At 58.0% G+C, this 20422-nt stretch overlaps 1 protein-coding gene across 1 annotated transcript in view; it reads right to left on the minus strand.

The window, feature by feature from the left end:
• NPDC1 (neural proliferation, differentiation and control 1) overlaps window positions 1-20421 on the minus strand; it is a gene marked incomplete at its 5' end in the record, with an annotated part of 21477 nt that extends 1056 nt beyond the window's left edge. Inside the window, 8 exons of the mRNA XM_031059220.1 lie at window positions 194-290; window positions 391-470; window positions 621-705; window positions 1654-1720; window positions 1836-2009; window positions 2136-2243; window positions 7395-7538; window positions 20337-20421. Coding sequence (XP_030915080.1) covers window positions 194-290; window positions 391-470; window positions 621-705; window positions 1654-1720; window positions 1836-2009; window positions 2136-2243; window positions 7395-7538; window positions 20337-20421 — 840 coding nt within the window. The remainder of the gene's footprint in view (window positions 1-193; window positions 291-390; window positions 471-620; window positions 706-1653; window positions 1721-1835; window positions 2010-2135; window positions 2244-7394; window positions 7539-20336) is intronic.
• Window position 20422: the final 1 nt, after the last annotated feature.

The following is a 20422-nucleotide window of genomic DNA, read 5'->3' on the forward strand; positions in this document are numbered from 1 at the left end:
ATTCCTGCCGACTGGAGAGATGCAGTGGGAGCTGGCCAGGGACATGGGGGGAACAGAGGGGCAGAGGTTGGACCACCTCTAAGTTTGATGAAGAACATGTGGAAAAGGCTCCTCACACTGAAGTGCACATCCCAGGCACTTATTGGACACCCCCGCAGGCACAGAGACCCCTGGCTCTCCTGCACCCACATACCGGAGCCAGCCCAGGGCACTCATACACGGTGAAGTCGCCATCCTCATTCTCCTCATCAGATGATGCTGAGTCCGGCAGCTTGGGCTCCTCTTTATGCCTGGGGGGAAGAAGATGTAGAGAGGAGGTGAAACCCAGTGGGATGATGAGGACCATCCCAGTTAATGGCAGGACACGTTCTCTGCTACCAGGCTGCTTACTTCTCCAGGGAGAGCATCTGCTGCTTTTGGTGCTGGTAGTGGTACATTTGGGCACTCTGAGCCAGCGTCTTGTCCCCAGGCTGTGGAGAGAGCAGGAACAGCTGTGGAGACTGGGCTGTGGAGGGCCCCAGACTGGCTGGTGGAGGGCCTCTGCCGTGTGAGAATCCCTCCAGCAGAGCACTGAGGCCCGTGTGACAAACACCTCACAGGGAGGGATATGGGCACCTTACCGAGATCTTGTCATAGGGCAGGGGGCTGGCTACTCGCTGGGCTGAGTAGTCTGCTTTCTGTGCCAGCCTGACCTCCTTCTGCAGCCTGCCAGGAAGGGGCATTGGAATCAGGGAATCACAAAGTTTGGAAAAGTTTTCTAAGATCAAGCCTAACCATTAACCCAGCACTGCCAAAGCCCACAACTAAACCACATCCCCAGGTGCCACCCCCACATGTTTTTTGAACACTTTCAGGGATGGTGACTCCACCACCTCCCTGGGCAGCCCTTCCTAAAGCCTAATGCCCGACCACCTTTTACCTTAATCTTCCCTAATATCCAACCTAAATCTCCCCTGAGACAGCTTGAGGCCGTTTCCTCTCATCCTGTCCCTTGTTCCCTGGGAGCAGAGCTGACCCTCCCTCGGCTGCCCCCTCCTGTCAGGGAGCTGTGCAGAGCATGATTGTCCCCCTGAGCCTGCCTTTCTCCAGGCTGAGCCCTCCCAGCTCACTCAGCTGCTCCTCATAAGACTTGTGCTCCAGACTCTTCGCCAGCTCCATTCCCTTCTCTGGACATGCTCCTGCCCTGCAGCGTCTTTCCTGCCATGAGGGGCCCAAAACTGAACCCAGGATTTGAGGTGCCTCACCACCACTGTAGGCACGACTCCTCTAGTTCATCCTAGAGGATATGGGGAGCCATAGGAGCAGACGACTCCATTGAGGAGCCAGTGACCCTTGGAGGGTCAGCCCTGTTCCTGTGATGGCAACCATGACAGGCATAACCACCTCCATCCCATGGGGCCTGGGCACAAGGCACCAATGTGCTGGCAGTGTCAGCACCCAGCGCCACAGTGATGCCCACACCAGGTGCCATCTGCTCCCAGAAGCCTGCATCTGGCACAGAGGTGTCTCACTACTGTCCTCCTGCCCCAGCCAGCTGATGCCACACCTTGGGAGGACTACTGCCTCTCTTCCAACGCCTCATGCCTGGGAAGCATGGGAATACACTGTCCTGGGCACAGAGTCACTGAGGGACTGTCAGCAGCCCCAGCTCACCTGTACCAGCAGATGGCTGCCACGATCAGCGCTGAGATCCCGGCCACCGTGCACACCACGATCAGCCCTGCCAGGTGGAGAGGACAGCAAGGGACAGCAGGTGAGCTGGCAGCATGGTGACACCAGCCCATGCTTCCCTGGTGAGGATGTGAAACCTCTTCCTCTGAGTCCCAGGGTCTCACCGAGCACCATGTTGTCATTTTCAGGGATGGGGGACGCCTCCACCGGGTACTTCTGGACAGTGGCAGTGGTAGGGAGGGAGGTGGCTGCCATGGTGCCAGCGGGACCCTGCTGCAGATGCCCCTCTCTCAGCCCACTGGCCACATGCTGTCTGCCACCGTTGGGCACCACGGTGGCTGCAGGAGAAGACAGAGCAGTGGTGAGTGGTGCCCAGGCAGCTTCAGAAGGCAAACCTGCCTGGGGTGCCGGGTCTGGCTGCCAGGGGGTCCCTGGCACCGCTAGGGACAGGGATGAGCACTTACTCCTGGGTCTGCCATCCTGTAGTGGGTGGTGGCGAGGAGCCTCCTGCCTGGCCAGCACATCCGCGAGAAAATCAATTTCTGCCTCCAAGCTGGGAACAGAGGTCCGTCCTATGGGAGAACAGGTGTGAGATGGGCACTGTGGGGTGCAGGTGTGTGCCCACCCCCAGGGCGAGACCAGTACCCCTAAGAAGGGGCTCCTGTCCCAGCTCCAGCAAACAGAGGTGGAGTTCAGTCTGAGGCCCCTCAGATGCAGCTCTCTGAAAGCTGGGCCCCGGGACCCACGGGTGTCCTTGCTGCGTTCAGTGGGATTTTCACCCCACAAATGCTGGAGGATCAGGAGCAACAGCATCTGCCTTCATGCCAGAGGCAGCAGGTCCTGCAGACTCTGTGAGAGAGGGCAGGGTGCCAGCACCTAATGTGCAGGACCTGCCCCTGGGGTCACACAGCAGCTCTGAGGAAGGAAGGATGGGAGCTGGACCAGGACAGATACTCCCCATCTGCCCTGCTGCCTCAGGGGTGAGGGGTAGCTTCAGCACAGTGAGTTACAGTCAGGGGACACCCCAAACACTGGTTTTCACCTCAAAAATAGACCAGGGTCCTTTATAGAGCAGAGCGGCTGAAGCCACCCCAGAGCAGAGCTCAGCTCGGTTGTTCAGCAGAGCATGGGAGCCCTTGCTCCAGTAGAGGGGTTGGTTCTTGCCCAGCACTTGGTGGGATGCAGCTCCTTTGGGAGCCCCATGTAGCAAGGGATGTACCCCCAGGGGCTGGCCCCAGCAGCATCTCACAGGTGGCTGTCCAAGCCCATGTCCCAGCACAGGGACATGGAGGGACATCTACTCTTCAGGGGGTTCTTGCAGCATCAGGCACAGGCAGGACTCTCACTCTGGCCTGAGGTGACAGCACTGCAGCAAGAGTGGAGTCGCTCTTCTCAGGCTCATCAAGCAGAGTCCAGCTCTGACACTCACCACTGCTTTTAACAGGATTAAACTCAAACATCAAAGGCAGTAGACATCCCCATCTCAATCCCCATCCTATCCCTGCTTCCTTTGCCCATATTCAGACTGTCCCCTCAGAGAAGCCCTGGGGCCTAAATCCAGACATACTAAGGCAAGGTGGTACTGGCACATAATTCAAGGTCATAAGAATTACATCTCCTCTGGAATCTGTCCTCACATCCAGTGTTTGGAAATAAACCCTGATGCCCTCTGGAGCCGTGCACAACTGCCACCTTGCTGTCCCATGACTCAGAGCCACATGAGCCAAAAAACAATTTAAAAGGGGGACACTCTTGTTTTAAACAAAAGCACCAAGAGTCACTGTCATCCTCCATGCCCTGGTGTCCCCAAACTGCCCCCAGCCTCCTACCCTTAGCTAGAGCCCTGGGTTTCCCCGGCTCTTTGCACCCTGTTATTTGCATCCCAGAGCAGTGCCATGGTCAAGTAGTGCCAGGTTGGGGCTGTGCCAGTGCTGTGCCCAATAGGTGAGTGCCACGGTGACAAGGTGCTAGCACAGGGCCAAGGTCTCTCCAACCAGGCAAGGGAGTTGCATGGGACCCAGTGTGACAGCCCTGTGCCTTAGGGGGACAAACTGGTGCCCCGGATTGGCATAGCCCTGTGCCAGCGGACATCCTAATGCCTGGGATGGGGACATTTGGCTCTAGCTCACCTCTGCACTCTGGGAAAAGTCTGTCTCCATAGGAGACAACCCTGTCCATCCCATGTGTGCCACCACCAGGCTGTGCTGGTGTTGGATGTGATGTGGCTCGAAAAAGGAAAGTAAAGTTGAAAAAGCAGCCAGAGCAGCTGCCAGGTCCCTCAGTCTCCCACCCTGTGGGTGTGTCAAGTGGCACATTGGAAACCGAGGCAGTGGTTTGGGGTCCCGGCGTTGCTGCAGGGCCTGGGTTGTGCCACTTACCTGCACTAACCAGCTTTATCACCACATTCTCTTCAAGTGGCTAAAAGCTGCCCATCTCCCATTCCGTGTGGCAGCTAAACCTCCCCCAGCGATGCCACAGTTTCCATCACGCATTTGAGGGCACTGAGGGCTGGGTCCTGCCAGGCACTGTGCGTGTGTGAGATGCTGGTCCTGAGCTGCTCCAGGGAACAGGGGGCCGAGGTGAGCCCCAGTTCCTGCCTGACTGCCCCAGGAGCAGGAGCAGAGATGCCGGGGAGGAACAGTGTCCAGGGAGGGCACACAGGGCATGGACAGGACAGGGACAGGGCACACAGGCCATGCCCAGGGGCACTCAGGGGTGCAGGCAGGGCTTGTGCAGGGTGTGGGTGCCCCCTCATGGTAGTTGCCACCAGTGCTGCAGCAGGATGTCACGGCCAGGCTGGAACACAGCCCCCCAAGTCCCTCTGCTCTGCCCATGGCCTCTCCTCAGGGCTTCCACCTCCTCAGGGCTCTATCTTGGGACACACACCTACCCTGACAGTTTGGGGAAACAGGGACCAAGAAGAGACACATGAGGCTTCTGCCCTGGGCTGAGGAAACCTGTAACTGACACAGTCCACAGGAGGGCACAAAATTCTTATACATCCACTAATTTCTATAGTCCTGCCCACGATGGCTGATGTCGTCTTTGATGCCGGCAGCACAGCGAGCAGGGAAGGAGGAACATCCATGTCTGTGAGCTGAGGTCCCTTTTCCCAAAGTGCTTCCTGCAGCCCAGTGGGGCTCCATGCTGGTCAAGCAGAAGCAGGCTAAGACCAGCTATCTCAAAGCACATCTCTCAAACCCATCACAGCACAGACACATGCAGCACCATGGAGTGCATGGGATTTTGGGGAGCTCAGAGCCCTGTGCAAGACAGCAGCAGCCAGGTGCAGACAGCCAGCTGTGGGATGCAGTGTACCCAGATTCCATAAATCCCATCTCACCTCTGTGCCAGGTATGCCAAGAGCCCTACACATAATGGCAGGAACACTCACATGCCCTCCTGAGACCCCCAAATGGTGCTTTTCACCTCAAAAAGCTGCTTTTGGGAGAGGATCCCTGGCTCCTGCCTGAAGCAGTGGGGATGGCACAGTGGCAGGATCCCAGGATTGGCGTCACCAGCAGTCACAAGTGGCTCAAGGATGTGTAACCCTTTAAAGGGTCTGCCTACATAGCAAAAGGGCTGCACGGGTATCCCCTTCAAAGGCTTAGGCATCCTTGGGCTACAGCGGTGCCCTGTTTGCCTTGCATCTACCCCTAAATGCAGCTATCACAGCCCCTCTTCATCCTCACAGCCCTCTCCAGTGCTGCTACCAGATAAAGGTACAGGCAGGATGAGAAAGAAAGCCCCCATGGAAAAATAAATGGTGCCTCCCTGCCAAGAGGAGCTGGGCATCCTCAGAATGCTAAAACAAAGGATTTGGGAGGAGATCCCCTTTTTTCATTTAACACAGTTCCCACACTTTTGCTGCCACAAGCTAGCAGCATTGCTTGGCACAACAGGATGCGACTGGGAGAGACTTTGGTGTCACCATCCTGCCATGGTGGGTCCTTAGAGGATGGTACCATGGTCTTGCATCTCTCTGCTAAGGATGCAACTGTGGCCACATCCTTCAGAAAGGAGCTGGGTTGCTATGGAGATGCCAGCGCATGTGCAGCCCTTGCGAGAGGGGAATTTGCTCTCAAGATTCCACATTAAAAAATGAACTATAAACAACTGCTAAAGCCATTCAGTGCCAGTGAATGAAGAGCCCATGGCAGGGGCTCTGACTGCTGTCAAACACCAAGTCTAGACCCTATTCCTGTGCCAACCCCTCTTATCCCCCCAGCCATCCCTCTCATTTCAGCCGAAGGGTCTTGCTTTGGGGGTCTCCCCTCTGATTTACAGGGTAATTCTCCTGCTAGGAGGAATCACACTGAAGGCATGCTGGCCTCTGATATCCTCCATGTGCCCACCTGGGCTGAGCCATGGGTGAAGGATATCTCCAACTGCACCCCATCAGGACCCTGAACATGCTCAACAACACAAAGCAATCCCTTAAAACTCAGAGGACCTCTCCATGTCTGCATGGAGTTCAGATGCAAGGGAACCTTCTTCCCTGGTTCAATGACCAGTGCTTGTCCATCCTGCCTGGCACAGGACAAGCCACCCTGCATGTTTTTAGAAGCTCCCCAGGAGTTGGGAACCCCTTAGCAGGAGACTTTTTGGGGGCAGCGGGAGTGAAGAGCAGGTGGAGAAGGGTGGGCTGGGGGAGACACCAATGTGTTTTGTACCAGGAGGTGACTCAGAGGTGCTCCAGAGTACCTTGCATCCAGGCAGTCCCCAGCAGAACCTACCAGGAACAGCCTGAGGGTGTGGCCGGTCCTGGCCTCTTCCCCAGCCACAGAGACCACTCCACTTTATAGCAATAAATAATTGTGTAGAGCCATAATTATGGTCTTAACTTACCTGTGAGGTGAGCCCATTATAAGGGGGCACAGAAATAACACTGCCACAGCTTTCCAAGCTGCATAAAGAGTTGACTGTCATGCTAAAATATGCCTATGCCTGGCCCCCAGCACTGTCTTTGCAGCTGAACCAGGGGCACAGGTGCCAAAGCCACACTGGGAGCACCCTTCGAGTACTGCAGTAGCAGTGGGATTGCTGACCATAGGCTGCTGCACCCAGGCTGCCACAGCCCCTTAGATCCCTCAGGGACGGAGCCAGGAATAGCACCCAGTACGGCCCTCGGTGCCCTGGTGTGCAGCCAGGGAGTGGTCCTGCCAGTCACAGCTGACTCCAGCCCTCCCAGCATGGATGCTGGGCATCAGCCAAGGAGGAAACAGCAGTCCTGAACCACCGACCAATATCAAAGCAAAGGGAATCAGGCACTGAAATCCCACTGGCACCCTAGGATGGGTGAGGCCATGGGCAGCATAAGTCACTGTTCTGTGTGCTGAAGACGGCTCCCCTGCTCCTGCAAAGCCTGAACCCTGGAAGAGCCAGGCAGACCGTGAATATCCTGGAGATCCCCAGAAGCTGCCTGTCCTACTCCTGTCCTTGGGGGTCTTAGGCTCTCCACAGTGCTGACAGGGCCAATCACCAGAGCAGGATGCACGTAGAGCAGGATGGGCTTGCCAGCCCAAAACCACCTCTCCAGCCGAGGTGAGTGGGGTGAGAGGGAGAAGAGTAGCTGTCCCCACAGAGATACAGCTGCCATGGAAAGAAGGAAGAGCATGGGGTGCTGCTGGGGTGGGGGGCTGTCCTGAGGCACAGAACCTCCCAGAGCTGCAGAGGTGCAGGGTGGGTGTGCAGGCAGAGGGGTGGAGGGTGGGTGCACCTACCACTGGGCGAGAGCTGCCTCTGGACACAGCGCCCGTGGTCGTCCTCCTGGAAGGGGGGCAGGCAGGGCCCACAGGCACCTGAGCCCGGTGGGCAGAACTCCCGGCGCTGCAGGGCACAGTCCAGGCTCCGGGGACACGATGCTGCTGTGGGGACAGGACAAAACAGCTCAGGAGGAGGAGAGGGGTCAAACACACCCCCAGGTCTGTTCACAGCTTTTTGGAGTGGGACCCAGCTGCCCCGGGCTGCCCATGGCTGCCCTGCTGCAGCTCCCGGCTATCAATGGGCTTCACCACAGCTGCCCCAAGGCCCCACTTTGCCTCCACAAAGCCATTACCACCTGGAATTAACCACGAGCTTAATTACCGAGAAGTTGGACTCGATGATCTTCATGAGTCCCTTCCAACTTGAGGTAGTCTGTGACTCCATGACATGCACAAGGCAGTTGCAGTGATGAGCATGCAGTGCCCATACCCCCCAAGGGTCCCCAGCCCCAGGGTGCCACCATCCTGTGGGACACAATGTGGGAGTGCTGCAGCACCAGGATCTCCTGCTGCTGCCTGCCCTGCATGGGGAGATGAAATCCAACCAGCACAAACTGATGCTGGTGTGGTGACTGTCAAATCAAAAGTCGCAAACTCCTCCCAAGCCTCAGCGGGGTGTGACAGTGCTGTGACTTAGGCTCCCATCCCTTCAGGATTCCCTGCAGGAAGCAGCGTGAGCCAGCCCTCCCTGGCACTGAACTGCACCCCAAACCTCGTTCACAGTTTCATGGGGCATCTCACGCCCATGTCAGCCCCAAGGAGTCTCCACTCCCTGGGTCCAGGCATGAGTCCCCCAGGTCCAGCCTCACCAACCCATTGTGCCATGGTGGTGCCATCATGGCTGGGTCTTCATCCCTGGAAGTGGACCTCTCTGGGGAACACAAGGCACAAGGTCCCCATGTCCTACACAAAGCTGAGTCCTGGGCCCGGTGATGGTGGCAAACCATGTGCAGAGCTGGAGACAGACAGGAACTGTGACACAAAGGGCCAGCACTCAGGTACCACCTGTGGCAGGGGGCTGTTTGGGGCACAATGGGGTCCCAGCTTTGATGGTGACACTGCTGGTCCTGCTGCAGCTTAGAGCGTCTTTCCCTCACAAGTGGTGGCACTGTGGAATCAGGTGCCCTTCAGTGCACCCAGCACTCAGGCTGGGCACAACTGCCTGGGAGGAAGAGCTGGATGGGGCCACAGCTGGATGGGGTTGCACAGCTGGCTGAGGGTGTGGCACACAGCTGCCCTACTCTGCCCCTCACCTTGTCCCTCACCATGCCTGCAGTGTTCCCACAGGCAGCAGCAGGCAGGGAGCAGGACTGTGGAGCTGCACTGGGAGCACGGCCAGGCTGGCAATGAATCACAGCAGGAACAGGCTCCCAGCACCGGCCCACGCACCCCGAGCAGTCCCTGCCAGCCCTCGCTGCCCACGCCAGCACCAGCAACGCACCAGCCACCTGCCTGTCCCTGTCCCTGCGCCCAGGGACGGCAACACCCGGCACAGCCCCGGCGCACTCCAGCACTGATGGGGGCAGCACCAAGTACAGCTGAGAGCCCTAAACAGGATAGACCTGGCAGAAGATGAATAATGAAATCATGACAGTTCTGCTCCCCCAGCAAGGGTGCAGGAAAGATAGCACCCCAAAGCCACACAAGTGGGATATGCAACCCCCTGCTTTTGCATGGCCATATTTCACCACCAAACTGCTCCCTGGAGGGTGCAGCTGCTACTAAGAACCTCCAGCCTGTGCCCAGACAACTCTCCACTGCACTCCACGAGGAAGTCATCACTTTCCCCACCTCGGCTGCCACTGGCAAGGGTGCACCAACTGCAATTTTAGTGCTGGCTGACCCCCACACCAGGCACAGCTGCCTGGAGGGGGTGTGCTCAGGGTGGGGGAAAGTGTCCACTGTGCCCATGGGAGCTGGGTTTTTTTCTGGACTGTTTGTTCCCTGGGGATGGTGTGGGGCTTGGCCATGTGGCTGGGGGGCAATTAGTGCTTAATGGGCAAATAATCAGATGTCTAAGCACAGAAATTGGACTTGCCTCCTGGCTTCACCTCCCCAGGGTTACTCTCAAGGCCACTCTGTTTAAAAAACAGGGCAGGAGGAGGTTGTGGCACTGTGCAGCCTCAGGATGGGGACATGTCACAGCCCCGTGGGGCAGTGGGGAACACACCTGTAGGGGCCCCTGTCCGTGCCACAGGCTCATGCAAACACTTCCTCCCAAAACAGGTGCTGCCAGAAGCTGATCACTGGTGGAGGAAGTCACCCCAGTGTGGGTCACCCCACAGAGCCAGACATTGACAAGAGCCTCAGAGCCACCTTGTGAGGAGCAATGGGTGCAGAGCCCCGAGCCAGAGTCCAGCAACTGGGTACATAAAGCCCAGGCTGGATTCCAGTGAAGGCTGTTATCTCTGTTTGACGAATGAGCTGTGCTTGCCCAGCTGTCACTGGCTGCAATTCAGAGTTCCCCATGTGTCACCAGCCAGTGACTGGTGAGCTGGCATTACTGCGTGGGCCCCCTGTGGATTGAGGGGGCCCACAGCGGCTTTACTCCCTGAGCCCAATTCAAAGCCCAGCAGCGAGAATCCTTTGCTGGTGGGAGTGGGCACCTCAGTGCCATGCTAGGTGATGGGGACCAAGCACTCTGTGTGCCACCACCCAGGTGCCACATGGGCACATCCAGCCCTGACCGCTGCCACCCTGTGGGGCTGTCAAATACACTGCCCCAATGCTGCCCCACCCTTGCACACTCACACATTCCTGTGGCTGGTGCCACCTGTCCAGTGCTCGAGCAGGCAGACGTTGGGTTCCCCAACACTTTGGCCATGGGTCCCCCCGTCCTGAACACTCACCTTGAGGCAGAGTACTTGGGCTGGCACAGTATGTGGGTCCCAATTCCACCCAGCTGTGGCCATGTCACCACCATGCCACCCATCTGTTAACAGTGCCAGGATGCCTGCTGCAGCTCCCAGTCTTGCCTCTGCAGCTGCAGGGCTGCTGTTGAATCTGGGGAGTTTGGGATCCCCCACCCCAACCACGGTCCCTGCTTAGCACCAGTGCAGCCCAGCATGGCCTGGCCACAAGCGGGATGGGCAGAGGGACCCAAGCTGGGGTCCTGAGAGGACCCTAACCCTGCATGGCCCTGCCAGCAGGACAGTACAGACCAGAGGAGCAAGTAATGAATGATATGGAATGTGCAGCCAGCACCAGACACAGCCCAGCCAGGATGCTGCTGTCCAGATGTGCCAGGGGTGTTCAGAGGAGGGGGATGCTCCAATTGCTGATATTGCCCTGCCATGGTGCTCAACTCCTGTGCAGGCAGGCAGGGAGCCCAGAACAGTACAAACGAGGTAACCCCTTAAACTGAGCTCAAGCCTGGGCTGAGCTGCTGGTGCTGGAGGAGCTGAGTGACTCCCTGCAGGCAGGACCCCAGCCCAAGGCCAGCAGGTGCACGGGACACAGCAGTTGGCACAGACACAGCAGGTGGTCATGAGCTAGGGACACATGTAAGCAGGAACAGACCTGTGCCCAAGAGGAAACATGGTCATGTGAGCAGCAAGGCCTCTGGATGTGTTATCCATGGGGAAAAGCTGAGCACAAAGCTCCATCCCCAAGGACTCACCCTGGGGAGAGCTGTGCCAGGCATCCAGGGTGGCACTCAGCAGAGTGCTTGTGACAGGGGGTGCCCAGGCAGGGCATAGAGCCACTGGCAGTCTCAGACTGGATGGAGCAGCTCTTCCATACTCATGCCAAAACATACAGGTGAAAAAGAAACAAAAATAAACCCATGGAGGACATTTGTGTGGCCAGGGAGGCAGGGACTGCCCCCTCTGCATCACCGCTGCAGATAGAGAGATAAAAGTGAACGTAAGAGGATAATTAATTAGCACCGAGCACTGCTGTGAATGTTTAAGGTCCTGGCAACGCCAGCACCCAGCCTCCCTCTCAGCTGCCAGCCCCGGTGCCAACAGTGGGAGCTGGCTGAGCCCTCTGGGCATGGGCTGAGCCCACAGGGCTCTGGCTGCACAGCCACGTGGGCACAGAGCAGCCTGCCCAGGACCACTGGGTCTGGGCCCTCTATGGCAGCAGGACATGGCCCCTGGTGGGACATGGGCAACTGAGGGGGGATATCAGGGTGTCTGGGGAACAGGGTGCAGGTCTCACTCCCACACTGGGCCCCTGCATGCTGGCTGAGGCTGAGGGAAGACCACAGCAAGGCCATGACAGAACCCCAGCAGCGGCAGCAGCCCACGCAGGGCCTGCAGTGGTGCGGTCTCTGCCAGCTCCACTCCAAGGTCATTCCTTCTCTTCTTCTTCATCCTCCTCCTCCAGCCAGATAATGTGGGAACTGCTGAAGGCCCTGCCTGAAGCCTGCCCTCCCAGTACTTCCACTGCCAGCGGGCACTGGCCGTGGCTCCCTCCCAGCTCTGTAAAGTGCTCCTGGCTCTGAAGGGGGACTCTGGAGCAGGCCCAGGGCAGGCTGGCAGGCAGGCATCAGGCAGGCAGGCTGGCATGATGCCCCCATCAGACCTCAGCCCCCAAGGTCTCGCTTCCCCCTGTCCACAGCCTCCCTGGGCAGGGGCAGTGCTGCTGTTCAGCAGCAGGCAGGAGCAGGGGTTGCTGAGGCACCCCAGCACCTCACCTGCACTGCCCCACACCCAGGGATGTGGTTCCTGAAGTGAGTCAGCGGTAGTGACTGCCAGCAGCTGCAGTAGCAATGCCAGGCTGGATGCTGTACACACCAGCCACGGGTGACACACACCAAGCAGAGGTGACACACACCAGTCACAAGTGACACATAGAGTGACTGCAGGATGGACACTCCACTGGTGGCTACAACTTGGTGGGCTTCCTGAACCAGCTGCATCCACCTGCCCTGCTGTCTCTTGCACTAGGAAGCAGGTGGATGGGGACTGGGCTGAACCCCTGGAGCAATGCCCACTCCTGGACACAGCTGGCACCACTGCTGGGGCAGTCCCTGTGCCACTGCCAGCAGCTGCTCACGCCACTGCTGTGCTCCTGCCCCTGAAAACGCAGCAGCCAAGCCCCCTCTTCCCCAGACACAGTGGAGCAGCGCTGACTAGGACTGGGAGGATGCTGGTCACATCACGTCACCGCTGGGGACAGAGCATGTGGCACAGCCATGGCCACCAGTCTGACCCCATATCCTGCAGCAGCACCGGTGTGTGCTATTCCACCAGTAAGGGAGCAGCTGGAAATGCTTCTTTGTTTTTCAGCAGATTTGGTCAGGCAGATGCAACATGTCACCAGCTCCCATCCCTGAAGCCACCACGGCTCGTGTCCTGACTCCCAGCTTCAGCTGGTGGGTGCTGAGGTCTGGCCCAGCTGGCAGAGATGATCTCCAGCACAGTTACTGTCATGGCCAAGAAACAGTGCCAGCAGCCTTGTGCCACAGACTGGGGACAGGGAGCAACTAGGGAATCCCTGGGAGCATTCCTCATGCCTGCACAGCAAACACCTCTACTGCACCCTGCTCCCACCGAGGGGACAGTCCCACTGATGGGACAGTCCCGCCAGACACAGCCCCACCCAGGAACAATGGAAAAAGGTCTCATCCTCACCAATCCCCCACTCCCACCTCCCATCCCCATCCTCACCCAGCTGCTGCTGCTTTGGGGCCACCAACCCAGAGCCCTGGGCTAGGCAGCACAGACAGTGTGGTGGGCACCCATGCTGCAGCCCTGAGGCCATCATGATGGGCTTCCAGAGCCTTGTCCTGCTCCACGTTCAATGCCAAGGGGGAAAGGGAGGGCCAGGAGGAGCTGAGCCAGGTTCCTGCAGAGGTGGGGAAATGCCAAGCCCTCGGCATCCCCAAACACATTGCCTCCCAACCATCAGTGCTCCCCCAGAGTCTGTCCCTGCTCTAGAGGAGACCCCATCTACAAGCACCCCAAAATCCCAAGTTGCTCCTGTGATTCCAGGCTGGGGCAGAACCAGGCAATCTCCAGCAGGCTAAGGGAATGGAATTTTGTGTCATCACTACTCAAAGCACTTAACCAGGCCAGAAACATCCCTGTTCCTTGCCCTGGCAGCCTGCCTGCTGTGCAAACAAAACAGCTGGATTGGCAGGGCCGTAGGAACAGGAGATAGCACCAGGATGGCTGGAAACTGCTCCAGCAAACCACAAATCCAGATCCCAGCAGAGACCGGGCAGAGCCAGGAGGTAGTAGACAACATTGCTCTCCTTGCCTGTGGCTGGTGTGGAAGGCATCAAGCCAGCGAGGGGTATCCCAGCCTCAACAACCCTGAATGCTGACAGCCCCAGCTGCAGCCCTGCAGAGGCTGCCACACCCAGGATGTGCACCACTGCATCCCACCCTGTGTCCCTGCTGTGCCACAGGGTCTCCAGGCACAAGTGGCTTCAGATATTCAGGAAGCGCAGAAACAATAAAAAAATCCAAAGGCAAACCAGGTGCCATACACCATTTCCCCAGGCCTACCCACCCAAACCTGCTGCTGGCTTTGCTTCGCTGCATGCACACCCACCTATGCTGGGGACCCCAGGCTGCCACCAATGCCACCTCATCCCAGTGCATCTGGCTGCTCTTTGCAGCCTGAACCACCCACTTTGAGACTTGTTTATCAGGTTTTTCTCAAGTAAATACCAATGAACTTTGAACATGCACTGAGCCTGCTGGGGCTGGGGTTGGGTTCTTTAATTCCCTTCTTATTGGGCAAGTTTTGCACCACATCACAAGTGAAGCAGGTGGTGGCCAGGGCTGTGGTGCACAGCAAGCACCACCTGAAGCACTGAGCAGTCTGGAAGGAAGGGAGTGGGGTCCAGCTCTCTCCTAAGGGCAACTGACCCAGCAGCAGCAGAGCACCCCCCAGGTACACACTTGCCCATTGAGCCACAGCAGAGCCACAGCCCTGGGTTAACTCTCTCTGTGTGATGGCAGGGAGGTGGGAGAGGGCAGCTCACTCCACAGCTCAGCACCCAAGGAGCTGCCAGGCCGGGGGCCACCATAGCTCAGTCATGTGAAAGCAGACACAGGCTCCCACGCACTCTCACTACTGGGCTGGAAATATCCATCTGGAGCAGCAGCACCACTGCACCTGCCAGGGCCAAGATGCTCTTTAGCAAAGCCAAAGCATCCCACACCACCACCAGAGACATCCTGTAGCCTTTGGGAAAGAGGCATGAGCAAAATTTTGCTGATGCCTCCAGCAGCTCATAGGTGGCATTGTTCAAGGTGGGGATTCTGTCTGTCTGTCCAGCTCCCTTTGTCTAGTCATTGCCTGGCACCAGCCCTGGTACTCCCACCAGCCCATGACCCTGAAACAGATGCCTGGGGACATAGCTCCTCACCCACGAGTGCTGGAGCAATAGGGGCCAACCTTTACAGCTGTTGGAATAGCCATTAGAAGAAGAGTCTTTGGAACAACAGCCTTTGGAACAAGGGCTGTCAAGGGGACTCCAGGTGGGCACCCTCCATGCTGGTGGACATGCAAGAGCAGAGGCAGGCAGAAATGGGGGGCTGCAGCACCCACCCCACTACGGCTGCACCCACAGGTATGCCTGCACTGATTCAGCCACCACCAGTGATAAAAGACCTGCAGGGCCATTGTGTCCCATGGGGCAGAACCCAGAAACTGAGAGGCCCCATCAACACAGAAACTGGGTGTCCAGGGGATGCACAGCTGCATCCTAGGGGTGCTAGTGCATGCGGCATCCCAGGGCTCTTGATAAAGTGCTGCAGATGGTGCCAAAAGAGCTGGACCCAGAGATTTTGGGGTATATGCTGCATAGGAAGAGTCAGCTCAGGGAAACCCTCTCCTTCCTGGCCAGGAAGCCAGGAATGATTGCTGCAGGATGGGTCATGTTACAGCAGCTCACCAGGCTGCCCTCTCTTCTGATTTAGAGCCCTCTCACTCCCTCTGACAGGTGCGAGATGATGAAGTCCTCAAGGCAGAGCAGCTCCTTGCCCACAAGAGCAGCCATGGGTGCTATGGGTGCACTGGAGACCTGCACCTTCCACACTTCCTGTCTCCACCCCCACCACAGTCTCCTTTCCGTAGGAACGGAACAGAGGCCAGGAGCCCAGGGAACCCCTGTATCATGATGAGTCAGGGTCCCTGACGGCACTCAACTGGGACATGTCACCTCTCATGTCACCCACCTAGTGCGATGGGTTCCCACTCAAACAGGGAATACCTCTCAAAAGCTTTGCCATCCTCTATCTGTGCAGGAAGTACCCCAGCATGTGCCACAGTGTGCATGGGTTAACATGGGCAGTTGCAGCCCACGGTGCTCCAGGGCACGATAAGGCAGGGACCAGGACCTGCTCTGGCTTCGTTTCCTTCCACCAATTCAAATCTCACTCCAGGCACTTAACGGCCAGTTTCTTCCTGTTGCAATTCTCATTAGCTCACAAAGTGGCTAATTACAGGCCTGCAGCTGCCATTTGGAGCAGCAGCAGTGCTGGGTTATGCCTAGGCACAGGAGGGAGATACCTCAGTGCTGGCAGTGGCATTGGGGCCAGGCCCAAGGGCTTTGGGACCAGCCAGCCCAGGGGAGCCCAGGACTACCCCCCTCGGGGACCAGACCCAGAGCTCTTGGTGGGGCCCAAGGACCAGGGCACAGTGCTTATGGATTTAATGCAGGGGTGGAACTGATGGCAGCTTCTGTACCCTGTGCCCAGAGACCCAGCACCTTGCCCACGGGGAGAGGCCATCCCATCAGCCCTCTTGTCCCTGGGCACCAAACCACCCATCCTGTTCACAACATGCCCATCGCTCTTGTCCGCAGCAGCCCCCGTTAACTTTCTCATTCCCAGAGTCCCCACTTTGCTATGACCCCTCCTGTCTCCAGCATTGCCACACCTCTCCTGTCCTCAGCACACTGTCCATCCCGTGACCCCTTCTGTTCCCCCTGCCACACTGTCACCCCTGATAGTCCCCAGCACTCTTCCAGTCTCCAGCATCTACCACCAACCTCCGTGTCCCCAGTGCCCTGACCACACTGTCCTCCTCGGAGCTGTGCCCCCCCCGGAAGCACCCGGCAGGGCTAAGCCGATTACCTCCCTTAATACCCCCATGGCCCAGAAGAGACAATTCAGGCAAACATCAATGCACCTTCCCCTGAGCTGCAGGAAGATTCAGGCTCTCTGGGAACTGAGGGATCCCTGGGGTGGGGGAAGGATCTCCAGAGCTGCCAGGAAATCGCAAATCCAAAGGCCCCAATCCTGCACAGTGCAAGCAGACCCCTGGCTCCAGAATCCCAGTCTCCCCACCCTGAGCTCCAGCTCTCCATGCATTGGCATCCCCAGGGTATTGCTGGGGTGCACACGGATTTGTGAGTCCCCACAAAGCTACAGCAAAAGGGATGAGGGATTTTCACCCCATCTCTTCTATAAACTCTTCCTTGATGCTGATTCTGTAATTGGAATTATCAGACATCTTTCCACGAATTTCCCCTCCTCAGGCCTGCAGACGGAGCCCTGCCCATGTCCCTGGCATGGGTACCAACTCCTTGGAGCCCTGTGGGATGCCTGTGCTGCACATCCCAGCTCCTACACACCTCACGCCCACAAGGGCTCCTTTCCCACAGGGGGGAACCAGCTGAGCACAAGCAACCCCAGATAACAAGGTGGAGACATTATTTCCAAGAATCAAACCACATGGGCAGCACCCCAGCTGCTGCCTGGAGAAACACCTGGTCTGCACCAGTGTGGCAGAGGACCCCCCGCCACGGGAGGCTTGAAGGGATGGGGTGACTGAACGGGATCACTGCCCACCACCGCCACCACTCCCAAGGGGGACCCAGACAACCTTTCCTGTGCCTCAAGAAAAAACTGGGGCTGCTACCTGCAGACCAACTCAGAGAATGTTGCGGGGCTGAGATCACTCCCTTCACTTGGCAAGGCAGCCAGGCCCCTGCAAGCACCACAGGTGCAGCACCAGTCCCAACGTCTTGCTCTCAAGAGTGGCTTGGAGCTGCAGCAGCTTCAGGGTTCAGCATGGGGGTCTCTGGGGCTACTGCACCCACTGTGTCCCAACCCTGTTCCCAGTGCAGTGATGGACAAGCAGGCAAGGAGGAAAAGCTAAGAGATGGACAGTCTCACCACAGGCTGAGCCTGGGAACTTCCCAGGGAATGGCTCCTGCTTAGCCATGTCCAGCTGGGAAGTTTGAGCAGTACCTGCACCACTGCAGAGCAGGGGCAGCCAGTATCAACACCAGCATCTGTGCTCCCACCCATGTCCCTGCAGAACAGCATGAGGAGGAGCAGCAGTGCAGAGCCAGCAGGTCAAACGTGGCCAAATGGGTCACTTGGACTGGAAACAAAACTCAGATTTTGCTGAGCATCTTCTCCTGATGTCTGGGATGTGCCACCCCTGTGGCAGCGGGGTTCAGGATTATTAAAAAATGGGGTTCTAGCTTGTCATCCTATTTGGAAAACTGGGGTTTTTTTTGTTTACAATAATAACAACGATAATAATAGATGAAATTTGGCAGCCTAGTTACTCAAGAAGCGGGGAGAAATATGGCTGTCACTCATGTTCCAGGAAATGAAGCCAGAAAACGAAGCAAGGCAGGCCCTCTGCCCAAAGCCTGGTGTGATGCATAGAGACACGTGGGAGAAAAAAGCCCAGCTGAGGAGTAGCAAGCAAACCTAAACCACCTGCAGCACCTCCAAAGCACTGCTGCCCTTCCTCCAGCTTGGATCAGGCTCACAGAAAGATGAGGATTTTGCTGAGCCACGTGCAGCTGCATCCCGGGAGATGGCATCTGCTGCAGGGGTTCTGGGTCACAGCGCCAGCCAAGAAAAGTGAGGAGGAGGAGGAGGAGGAGAAGGAGATGCCAACCCCCTGAAGCTTTCTGAAGAAGCTTTGATGGAGCTGCAGAGGCAGTAGGACATGGGTATGGTGGTGCAGGACCTTCTCCCTGGCTCCCTCCTTGCCAGAAGCCAGTTTCACCAGCATACTACAGAACAGAAGCTGCTCCTGGGCTTGCCACCTCCACCTCGCAGTCACCCCCAGAGAAAGCCAAGCTTGGCCCCATCTGCCCAGGAAAGGCAATTATAAAGTGAGAAGAAACAGCCAATGCTTCCTGTGCCCCACTGCATTCAGAGAGAGATGGTAGGGCTGGGACAGAGACTCCTTTGCCTGCCCAGCACCCCAGGGATATTTTCTTCCACCATCCCCAGGAGAAACCTACCTGGAGCTCCCCACTGCCACATGCCATACAACCTCAAACTCCTGGCAATGGGACGCTGCTGTCAGGAGCAGCACAAAGACACCATCCCCAGCTTCTCTCAGGGGAAAGAGGTTGAGCTGAAAATCCAATCCCACATCTGCCAAGAGCATGCAATATCCCAGCACTGGAACAGGCTGCTGATGTGGTCCCAGGCCCCTCATGCTCACCTCATCTCCAGCATCCTCCTAGGGCTGGGAAGAGAGGGGAAGGGAAGGGGAAATTGTCACCACTCCCTGACAGCACCTGGGCACAGCCACCCCAGCAGCCCCTCAAGTGACCCAGCCCAACCAGCACTGCCAGGCCAGATGATCCCACACTAACCCCTAAATTCAGGAGGAGCAGAGATTATGCTGGATCACTGGTGGTTCATCCGAGCCCGGATCTCCTTCCTCTCATCTCAGCTTGTGTTAGCAGTACCTCTGGCTGGGCCACCCCAGCCTTGGCTCGTGGGAAGAGGGGGAGCACAGGAGCATCCCCACCTCTGCCTCCAACCCTCCAACGTGGAAACACACAGACGTTTTGATATTGCAGCTTCCCGACGTCCCTCAGAAGCACGGAGAGGCCACCCGGGCCCTGGTGACAGCAGGCTGCCTGCCTGGCGTCCGCCGGCCCGGCGTCTGCCCTGCCGGGAGCCCGAGAAGGGAAACAATATCGGATTCGCAAACAATGCTGGGAATCAGGAGGCCCTTCCTGGCTCCTGCGCCAGCCAGGCGGAAAGCACCTGCCCGAGACAGGCCGTACCTAGGCAGGAACACGGCACCTCCCCGGGGCGGGCAGCCACAGCCCTCCCCGCAGGCAGCAACGGGGCCTGGGGCTGGCCGGGGTTTTGGGGCCGCTGTTTGTGCCCATCACAGCTCTGCGCACCCCAGCAGTGGCCTCAGCGCAAGAGGACACGGAGCATGTCCAGTGCCGGACGCCCCAGGAGGGGAAATGTCCTAACCCAGACCCCGAAACTCAAACAAATCAAACCTGAACGCCGCGAAACAACCCTTAGGCAGACAGCAGGGCAGCTTAGGGTGGTGCTGCACGGGAAGGCGCGAAGGCCACCCATTCCTTCTGCCACGGCGGAGAGCAGAAATGTCACCGTCACTGGTGTACCGGGGCGGTGCTGCGGCCGCTCCCGGGGCAATGAGGCAGCTGGGCAAACAGGGCTCCCTCCAGCGCAGCCCCCGGAGGCTCCCCGGGATGGCTCGGTCACTGCACCGCCCTTATTTTTTTATTTGTGGTTTTTGATGTTGTTTTAATTTTTTCCTACCAATAAAGGTGCTTCATGAGGGCCGCTCCAATGACTACGCGCTCCTTCCCCACTTCAGGATCCACATCTGTGGGTCCGTCCAGCCCCCTCAAATAGCTGCTGGGGACCAGCCCTGCGGCGCTGCCACCCGCTGCCAGGCCCCTGCCGGCAGCAGCGGGCAGCAGAGTGACGGGGAGGCGCTGCCCGTCCCCGGGGAGCGCTGCGGGGTGGGAGAAACCCCCGTGGGGCTTTGTGACGGGGGCACCTCCTTATCTTGCTCCACCCAAGAACACGAACACCCACGGATGCTGATCCCTGGTGGGGATGGGGATAATGAGGGAGAAGAGGGGGAGCAATCGCACCAGGATTCGTCGTAGGAGAGGACACGAGCATCCGCGGGGGAAGGGAGAGGACACGGAGACGGGAGTGGGGGGAACGAAGAGGTACTCACCGGCACGGGCGAGGCGCAGACGGAAGGATCCGAGGGCGGTGAGCAGCAGCAGCAGCGCTCCGCGGCGGGGGGCACGGCGCCGCGCC

This window comes from Geospiza fortis, unplaced genomic scaffold, assembly GCF_000277835.1.
Source record: "Geospiza fortis unplaced genomic scaffold, GeoFor_1.0 scaffold85, whole genome shotgun sequence".
NCBI lineage: Eukaryota > Metazoa > Chordata > Aves > Passeriformes > Thraupidae > Geospiza > Geospiza fortis.